The following is a 9,736-nucleotide window of genomic DNA, read 5'->3' as shown; positions in this document are numbered from 1 at the left end:
CACTTATGGAGGATGAAAGCCTAAGATCAAGCTGCCAGCTGGGTGGGTTTCCTCTGAAGTCTCACTCCCTGGTGTGCAGATGGCGCCTTCTCGCTGTTCTGTGGTAACATGGCCGTCCCTCAGGGCATGTGCACCCTCCCTCCTGCTTCCCCTTCTTATAACAACAGTCAGATTGCATTAGGGCCCCACTCCAGGAATCTCACTTTAACTTATTCACCTCTTTAAAAGACACCGATCCAAGTATGATTTCATTCTGAAGGACCAAGGGTTGGGACTTCAGCACAAAAATTTAGGAGGGACACAGTCTCCCCTAGCAGCCTCCTTCAGGGATGTCAAATATTTTCCTTCTGCTCCCTGTGAAAACCCTAAAGGGGTAGGGAAAGGGCGTCCAACCTGCACGCTCGTAGAGGGGAAACCAGCTTCATTAGTAATCATTCATTTGTGGTAAAAAGGCAGGATTTGAAGCGGTGGAAGATGGGAGTACGGGGCATTGGAAGACAAAGTGCCACACAACGCAGCCTTCGAAACACACTATGGTCATGTTAAGTTTAAATGGAGTGACCACATTCGCCAGGAAAGGGAAATATTTACACTTTTGAGGAAACAGTAATTTGTGTTTCTGATTATGATCTGGCATTGGATTTTCCCTCCCCTCATAAGCAATGATAGAATCAGCAGAAATATGTGAAACATTAGTTCTCAGACATGAGACACCCGGAGAGGGCCCCCATGTCCTTCCCTGAGAGCTGATTAGCTCCTGCATCTGAAGAAATGACCAAAGACCAGGAGAGAACTACACAGAAGCATCGGAGGGACAGCACCTGGGGCTCTCATGGGGTCAGGAATAGCGTCTGCTCCCAATAGATGGACTAAGTAAAAAGTATCATAATTCACAAGGGTTTTACATAGCACAGAAGAAAAAGTTACCCTATATCAACTGTTGATCTTGTGAATCCAGGAACTCTGGATTCAAAGTGGTCGGGCACATCTTGATTTAGACATTTCAGGGACACATGAGACATCAATCAATATAAGTAAGAAGGACACTAGTTCCATCCAGAAAGGCTGAGACAACTCAAAGCAAGTCCTCCCCACTTAGGGCTTCCAGGTCACAGGTAGGTGAGAGACAGATGGTTGCATTCTTTTGAGTTTCTGATAAGTGTTTGCAAAGGAGGTCATGAGAATATGCATCTGTCTCTGTGAGCAGAGGGACAACTTTAAATAGACTGGGAGGCAGATTTGCCCTGAGTGGTTCTCAGCTTGATGGGGCCCAAGATATTTTCCTTTCACAATCTGGTAACTTCAAACAAAACTTCAAAGCCACAACAAAACAATACAACAACAAAAAGAATAAGACATGGGTACTTATTAAGAGTAGAAAAACATTCAGTCCCCAAGGAAAATATTGGCAGTGTCCACCTCCACATGACAAAGGAATAAGCAGCGTAAGTCACAGAAAGGAGCATATTAACCCACAGAGCAACCGAGAATAACACGGGTGATACGAGGGCACTGAACACACATCATTGCATTTTGTAGATTCAGAAAGCAACAGAAAAGATTGATGGTGGTAAAAGAGACAGCCCTGCTTCCCTCTCCCTTTTCCCTTCCCAATGAGCCCTCACTTCCATGACCCTCAGCCTCATCCCGCAGTGCAGCAGCTGCCGTCCTGTCCAGACCCACCTCCTGCCCCTCCCTGGGACTGTTACCTCATTCCCTCCCAGAGTCCAGGTGCCCCGGGGTGTGGTGCGGGAGCCTGGGGAGGCCCTTTGTTCTCTGTCAGGGTCTCCCCGGGAGGGATGCAGCCACCACAGCTGGTTGGGGCCTGGCTTCACCGAGGACAGTCCTTTCCTTTCCCATTGTCGTTGGGTAATTATTGCTGGGCTGGGACATGAGGCAGGCAGAGTTGCAGGTCACCCTTAGGGCCCCCCTCTTGCTGCTGGGGCTCTGGGCGCTCCTGGCTTCAGTCCGGTGTTCTCAAGGCCGTCCCTTGTGGCACTACGCCTCCTCCGAGGTGGTGATTCCCAGGAAGGAGACGCACCATGGCAAAGGCCTTCAGTTTCCCGGCTGGCTGTCCTACAGCCTGCGTTTTGCGGGTCAAAGACATGTCATTCACATGCAGAGGAAACACCTTCTTTGGCCCAGACATCTGCTGGTGACAACTCAGGATGACCAAGGAGACTTGCAGATGGATGGCCCATACATTCCACCAGACTGCTACTACCTCGGCTACCTGGAGGAGGTTCCTCTGTCCATGGTCACCATCGACATGTGCTATGGGGGTCTCAGAGGCATCATGAAGCTGGACGACCTTGCCTACGAAATCAAACCCCTCCAGGATTCCCGCAGGTTTGAACATGTTGTTTCTCAGATAGTGGCTGAGCCCAACGCAACGGTGCCCACATTTAGAGATGGTGACAATGAGGAGACAGACCCCCTGTTCTCTGAAGCAAATAACAGCATGAATCCCAGGATATCTAATTCGCTGTATAGTTCTCATAGAGGCAATATAAAAGGCCACGTTCAATGTTCCAATTCATATTATCGTATATATGGCAATATTACAACCTGTTCCAAAGAGGTGGTCCAGATGTTCAGTCTCATTGACAGTATTGTTCAAAATATTGATCTGCGGTACTATATTTATCTTTTGACCATATATAATAATCATGACCCAGCCCCTGTGAATCAATATCGAATTCAGAGTGCAATATTTACCTATTTTAAAACAACCTTTTTTGATACTTTTCATGTTCATTCATCCACACTACTTATTAAAGATGCACCACATGAATCTAACTATGAACCTGAAAGGTATAGCTTCTGTACACATTTAGGCCTATTACACATTGGTACTCTAGGCAGACATTATTTATTGGTAGCCATCATAATAACCCAGACACAGATGAGAAGTATGGGTCTGGAGTATGATGATAACTACTGCACATGTTAGAGAAGGACCTCCTGCATTATGCAGAGATTTCCTGGGATGACAGATGCATTCAGTAACTGTTCTTATGGACATGCACAAAATTGTTTTATATGTCCAGGCCGGTGTGTTTTCGAAACACTTGCTCCTGTGTATAACGAAACCATGACAACAGTTCGCTGTGGAAACCTCATAGTGGAGGGGAGGGAGGAATGTGACTGTGGCTCCTTCAAGCAGTGTTATGCCAGTTATTGCTGCCAAAGTGACTGTTACTTAACACCGGGGAGCATCTGTCATATAGGAGAGTGCTGTACAAACTTCAGCTTCTCCCCACCAGGGACTCTCTGCAGACCTATCCAAAATATATGTGACCTTCCAGAGTACTGTCACGGGACCACCGTGACATGCCCAGCAAACTTTTATATGCAAGATGGAACCCTGTGCACAGAAGAAGGCTACTGTTATCATGGGAACTGCACTGACCGCAATGTGCTCTGCAAGGCGATGTTTGGTGTCAGTGCTGAGGATGCTCCTGAGGTCTGCTATGACATAAGTCTTGAAAGCTACCAATTTGGACATTGTATTAGACAACAAACATATCTCAGCTACCAGGCTTGTACAGGAATAGATAAGTTTTGTGGAAGACTGCAGTGTACCAATATGACCCATCTTCCCCAGCTGCAGGAACATGTTTCATTCCATCACTCAGTGAGAGGAGGGTTTCAGTGTTTTAGACTGGATGAACACCATGCAACAGACACGACTGATGTTGGGCGTGTGATAGATGGCACTCCTTGTGTTCATGGAAACTTCTGTAATAACACCCTGTGCAATGCAACTATCACTTCACTGGGCTATGACTGTCGCTTTGAGAAGTGCAGTCATAGAGGGGTCTGCAACAACAGAAGGAACTGCCATTGCCATATAGGCTGGGATCCTCCACTGTGCCTAAGAAGAGGTGCTGGTGGGAGTGTCGACAGCGGGCCACCTCCAAAAAGAACACATTCTCTCAGACAAAGCCAACAATCAGAGATGTATCTGAGAGTGGTCTTTGGTTGTATTTATGCCTTCATAATTGCACTGCTCTTTGGGACAGCCACAAATGTGCGAACTATCAGGACCACCACCGTTTAGGAAGAGACAGTTACTAACCCTGAATAAGACTAATTCAGCCTCCTGATCCCTGTAAAGATACAGAGAATATAACAGCAAAATCTATGAAATAGGATCAGGTGAAAGGATGGCAAAGCTCAAGTCCACATTTCTTGAAGTCCACAGGAGGCACATGGTCCTGTCTCACATCACAGGGAAAGGGGAGGCATTGGCTTCTATCCCAGGTTCTTGTAGATCGCTGATGTTCACTCTGAAATAAATCTTCAAAAACACACATTGGTGCCTTCCACATTTTCTTAGACTCCTCTGGGAGCCCAAACTTGGCCAGAACCTCTGGCCTGGAGAGACATGAATGAGCATCTGGCTCTTGACCTGAGGTCGCTGGTCCCAGAATTAACGGAAGTTGCCACCAGCTCCTTACAGGGCACGTTCATGACATTTCTCCAGAAGAGAGCTCCAGAGCGATAAGCTTCCTCATTCCCCAGGTAATCAGTCCTTCTCTAAACCCGAAGTCAGTTTAGGGTGATCCAGGGCTACTCCTTGTTCCCTGTCTGTTCCTTACAGGGGTGCTGTGGGCTTTGCAGTGAGAGGGACTTGGGTTCAAATCCCCCACCAAGCAAATACCCCTACCTGGGGCCGAGCTTCCCGTATGTGGGAAAATGAATCCCTGAGGTTGATTGCTGCATGCAATGAAATTCGACTAGAAAAATTGGTAGACGTGAGGGCAAGCTGTCTGTCATTTAGTGTGAGCTCTGTGAGTGGCAGCTGCCCCCTTTCTTCTTGCCCCCACATTTCCTTGAACTGAAACAGGAAGGGAAGCTGAGTAAGTCCTGATGAGGAAGAGAAACCAGGCTTGTGGCAGCACAGGCTGGTCTGGGTGGAAAACAGGGCTAGGTGTGTCGCTAAGTTATTGTAAAGGAAAATGGAAGTTAAATGTATAAATAACTGAATGAGATAACATTTTATTTTAACTTACAATTCACAATAATATTGATGTTTAAAATGCAGTGTAGATATGTCACAGAGAATTTCAAAGGCAAAGCCCACCAACGGAAGATATCACCCTTCCCATACCATCAACAGAAAACTGCGGGTATTCTAGAGTAGTACTGAGATCTAGCATTTTTCTGAATACATCTGTGGTTCTAGATGTCCTGCTTCCACAGATATTGTTTAGAATTCCCACCCCTTTCTCCAAACACAGCTTGATATCCTTTCTCTGAACCTGCTTAGAAATTTCCTTCATTCAGCTGTCATAAAAATGCGAGCAATCCATTCCTGTGCCTCTCTCAGTGTGTTCTATTATTTTGTGGGTGAATGCTAATGGACAGTGAAGTGTGAGGTCAGTGAATACAATGCCCTCGCCCTGTGTGTCCTTCGGGTGTGAGGGGTTTTGCTGATAGAACAGCAGGCCCCGTCCCACCCTTTATGCATCTCCACCCTCCACCTCATGCACCCAGCTGACCTCTTCCCTGTGGCCTGGGGGGTTCCCTGGGGGAATGACCTCCCCTCTCTCCAGGGCCCACCCACTCAGTGCCCGTGCAAGACCACCAAGCTTGGCACAGCCCCACCTTGAGTCAGGGCCTGTGTCCCCTTCCTCACCCCCTAAACAGATGGACCCACTGGGACACTGCTCAGGGCAGGGGGCGGAGGTATGTGCAGAAGGAAGGCAAATGTGCACTCTGTTGGAGAAATATTATAGGTAGTTTGAGCAACAAATCTAATGCCATGCAAACTTTTAGAATGATACATATTTTAACAAAGAACATGACCAATAGAGTTGGTATTGAAGCCAGGTAAACACTATTTAGAGCAACAACAATATCAAAAACAAGCCAACAGTTCACCAAGAAAAACCACAATTAACCCCATGGAAATGGTCTTCCAAGAGCATCAGCACTTAAATCCTTGAAATCTGCCTGCCTCAGCACCTGTTGTCCTGACCTGCCCTCCTGTGTGTCCTAATCACTCCTATACACGGGACCTGCACTGTGGGAGATTCGAGCTGTGCCAGGTGGAGGGAGCAGGACAACTGCTACCAGGTTGTTGGTGTGGATGCCGAGGCTACCCAAGCAGGTGTAAACTCCCACCTGTGGGCCAGGGAAGAGTACACAGGAGACATGTCCTGGGAATAGGGTGAGGGAGAGCTGTGGGGGCTCTGGGTTCTGAAGAGGGTTCTGGCCTGGCAAGGATAAGACCAACCAGCATGTGAGGCCAGGCTGGAGTCTGGACCTCTGAAGCTGCAAGGGTCGTGGGTTGCTTGGCCCAAGGGGCTGTCCTGGTTCTCTATGGAGTACTTTCAAACATTCCTTCTTCCTCCCACCCCCTCCTTCTCTCTTTCTGGGGTGGGTCCTCTCCCAGAGCCTGCAACTCCCAAATCCTCTTTGTCGGGTCCTCGGCTTCACTCTGCATCTGTCCTGAGCATTGATCTTCCAATTCCATCCTCTTCTCTTCTGCTGTGTCTAAGCTGCTGTGAAGCCACCTGCTGTAATTTACTGTTTTATATTTAATATTGTACCGTACATCTGTTTTGTTTCCTCCATCGTAAATGCTTCATTTCACACTCAGCATCTGGGAACACAAGGCCTTGTCAGCTGTCACCTCCTTCCATTCTCTGTTTCCTTCCTCCTGTCCCCATGTTTGCTCATCATGTCCAGTCTCCTGCCATCCTGAATGCTTCTGATGGAAGGTCCAAGATGTCTCATGAGCATTGTGAAGATTCTTTGTAATGTGACCTTGTTCCAGGCAGGAATTCTCCCTCAACCACCCCTGGAAGCCAAGTATAGGGAGATTGCCATGTTTAATCAAAGACTGAGCTAACTTAACACTGGCTTTGGTTTTAAGGTTTCTCCAATCCCCAGGGCACAGGATTTCAGGGAGTTCAGGTGACAGTCTGAGTGTTACCCTTCAGGAGGTTGTAAAGTCCATTTCACATAGTTTACACCACAGACTATGGAAACTATATATATATATCTAGTGCTGTCCCTCTAGAGAACCATAGCATATATAATATATAATATGTATTATATATTATATATATGTAGGAGTTTATTGAGGAGTATTAAACTCACACAACTGCAAGGTCCCACAGTAGGCCACCTGCAAGCTGAGGAGCAAGGAAGCCAGTCCGAATCCCAAAGCTGAAGAATTTGAAGTCTGACGTTCGAGGGCAGGAAGCATCCAGCACAGGAGAAAGATGTAGGCTGGGAGGCTAAGCCAGTCTAGTCTTTTCATGTTTTCTGCCTGCTTTATACCCTGGCCACACTGGCAGCTGATTAGATGGTGCCCACCAAGATTAAGGGTAGGTCTGCCTTTCCCAGCTCACTAGCTCAAATGTTAATCTCCTTTGGCAACACCCTCGCAGACACACTGGATCAATACTTTGCATGCTTCAATCCAATCAAGTTGACAGTCAGTATTAACCATCACAAGTCCAACCCTTGTCAACTTGAACCCATACGAATCTCCTGAGATCATACATAATCTTCAAATAAAGACAATAATAAGGTCATAATTATACCTAATGTAATACAACTATCTTTTGTACAACCAGAAATGCACCAATCCCCAACCCAAGTGCTATTATATAAAGTTAAGAACACTTAAATGCTGATATGAAGTCAATAAATTTTATGTCACATGATAAAGGAAAAAAGAAATAAAATGAAGGAATTTTCTTAGTACAAGTGTGTACATGCACAAACATGTTTTTAACAAAAGAAGAAGGAAATACTGATGACAATTACAGTCCTCATTTCTGCAACAGATCACGTGATTGTAGCTGGTACTGATGACTACTTCTTCTACTACCCATTCTGTATTCCCTTTGCCTTCAGCAAGCATCACAGCAGGTCAAGTTTTTTCTCCTAGTGGAGTGATGCAAACCTTCATTCCTGAAGGGTCTGGGCCATTTGTAGTCCTGCCTGGATTGGGCTGTTGTAGTTTCCCGTTGACCTTAATGACAGGGCAGGGTAATGTTAAGAGACGCCCTAATGGATCTCCTGTATTCCATACATATTCTTCCTTACCTCCATTGTGGAGTAATAGACTGATTGCATCTTGATAGTTCAGGTCAATCAGCCCAGTCAACACTGTAACTCCCTTCTTAGCCTGTGGACTTGAAGGTAGGAGGGGCCCAAAGTGGCCAGGTGGAAATCTTAACTTCCAGTTTAATGGAATTGTTGTTGTTTCTCCTGATGGCAGCATTATTCCCACTGGAATTAAGGCCTCTAGGCCAACAGAACGTAATGTCATGGGACCAGGAAGCAAAAATTTTGCTAGGGGATCACTAGGGGTGATGGTGAATGGTGCCATTTCCACTCCCACCCCTTGATTCCTGGATCCATGAATTATGGCTATGGGAGAAACAGTACCATATATTGGATGCTGATTTGGAGCATACATGGCCTTTTGGAGAGCTTTGCCCCAGCCCTGCAAAGTATTGGAGCCTAGTTGGCATTGTAATTGTGATTTTGAAAGGCCATTCCATTCTTCTATCAATCCAGCTGCTTCAGGATGATGGGGAACATGGTAAGACAAGTGAATCCCATGAGCATGAGCCCACTGCCACACTTCTTTAGCTGTAAAGGGAGTGCCTTGGTTAGAGGCAATGCTATATGGAATACTGTGACAGTGGATAAGGCATTCCATGACTCCACAGATGGTAGTCTTTGCAGAAGCATTGCATGCATATCTGCAGTAAGTGTCTATTTCAGTGAGGACAAACCTCTGCCCTTTCCAGGATGGAAGAGGTCCAATATAATCCAACCTGCCATCAGGTAGCTCACTGATCACCCTGAGGAATGGTGTCATTTGGGTAGAGACCCACAGCCAAACCAGATCATGCCACCCCAACCCCTCCCAAATCTCATGTCCTGTTTGCATTTCAAAACCAATCATGCCTTCCCAACAGTCCCCCAACATCTTAACTCATTTCAGCATTAACTCAAAAGTCCAAATCCAAAGTCACATTGGAGACAAGGCAAGTCCCTTCCATCTATGAACCTGTAAAATGAAAAACAAGTCAGTTAACTTCCAAGACAAAATGGGGGTACAGGCATTAGATACATGCTCCCATTTCAGTTGGGAGAAATGGTCCAGAATAAAGGGGCTACAGGTCACATGCAAGCCCAATCTCCAGTGGGCAGTCATTAAATCTTAAAGCTTCAAAATAATCTCCTTTGACTCCATTCCTCACATTCAGGGCATGCTTATGCAAAGTGGGGGCTCCCACAACCTTGGGAAGCTCTCACCCTGTGGCTTTGCAGCTCTGACCCCATGGCTGCTCTCATGGGCTTTGCAGAGTTCAGCCCTCCTGGCTGCTCTCATTGAGTGCCTGAAGCTTTTCCAGGTGCACAGTGCAAGCTGTTAATAGATCTACCATTCTGGGGTCTGAAGGATGGTGGTCCTCTTCTCACAGCCCCATTAGTCACTGTCTCTGGTGGGGACTCTGTGTGGGGGTTCCAACCCCAAATTTCCCTTCTGCACTGCCCTAGCAGAGGCTCTCCATGAGGGCTTTGCCCCTGGCACAGACTTCTGGCTGGACATCCAGTCATTTCTATAAATCCTCTGAGATCCAGGCAGAGGATCACAAAGCTGAACTCTTCTCTTCTGCACACCTATAGGCCCAACATTATGTAGAAGCCACCAATGATTGGGGCTTTCTGAAGCAATGGCCTGAGCTGTACATTGGAC

The 9,736-nt window shown here is 46.7% G+C and overlaps 2 protein-coding genes across 2 annotated transcripts; both read left to right on the top strand.

The window, feature by feature from the left end:
* The first annotated feature begins 1,733 nt into the window (after nucleotides 1-1,733).
* Nucleotides 1,734-4,316, top strand: LOC117974305 (disintegrin and metalloproteinase domain-containing protein 21-like). Its single transcript, XM_034937223.3, has 2 exons — nucleotides 1,734-2,349; nucleotides 3,051-4,316. The coding sequence occupies exons 1-2, from the start codon at nucleotides 1,892-1,894 to the stop codon at nucleotides 3,085-3,087; spliced, it is 495 nt and encodes a 164-aa protein (XP_034793114.2). The 5' UTR covers nucleotides 1,734-1,891; the 3' UTR covers nucleotides 3,088-4,316.
* On the top strand, nucleotides 3,095-4,063 carry LOC100985791 (disintegrin and metalloproteinase domain-containing protein 29-like). The gene has a single exon (XM_008957557.3). It carries the CDS (start codon nucleotides 3,095-3,097, stop codon nucleotides 4,061-4,063), a length of 969 nt encoding a protein of 322 aa, XP_008955805.3.
* Nucleotides 4,317-9,736: the final 5,420 nt, after the last annotated feature.

This window comes from Pan paniscus, chromosome 15 (genome assembly GCF_029289425.2).
Source record: "Pan paniscus chromosome 15, NHGRI_mPanPan1-v2.0_pri, whole genome shotgun sequence".
NCBI classification, from domain to species: domain Eukaryota; kingdom Metazoa; phylum Chordata; class Mammalia; order Primates; family Hominidae; genus Pan; species Pan paniscus.
Note: the sequence above shows the minus strand (reverse complement) of the source record. Positions and strands in the feature narration are given on the sequence as shown.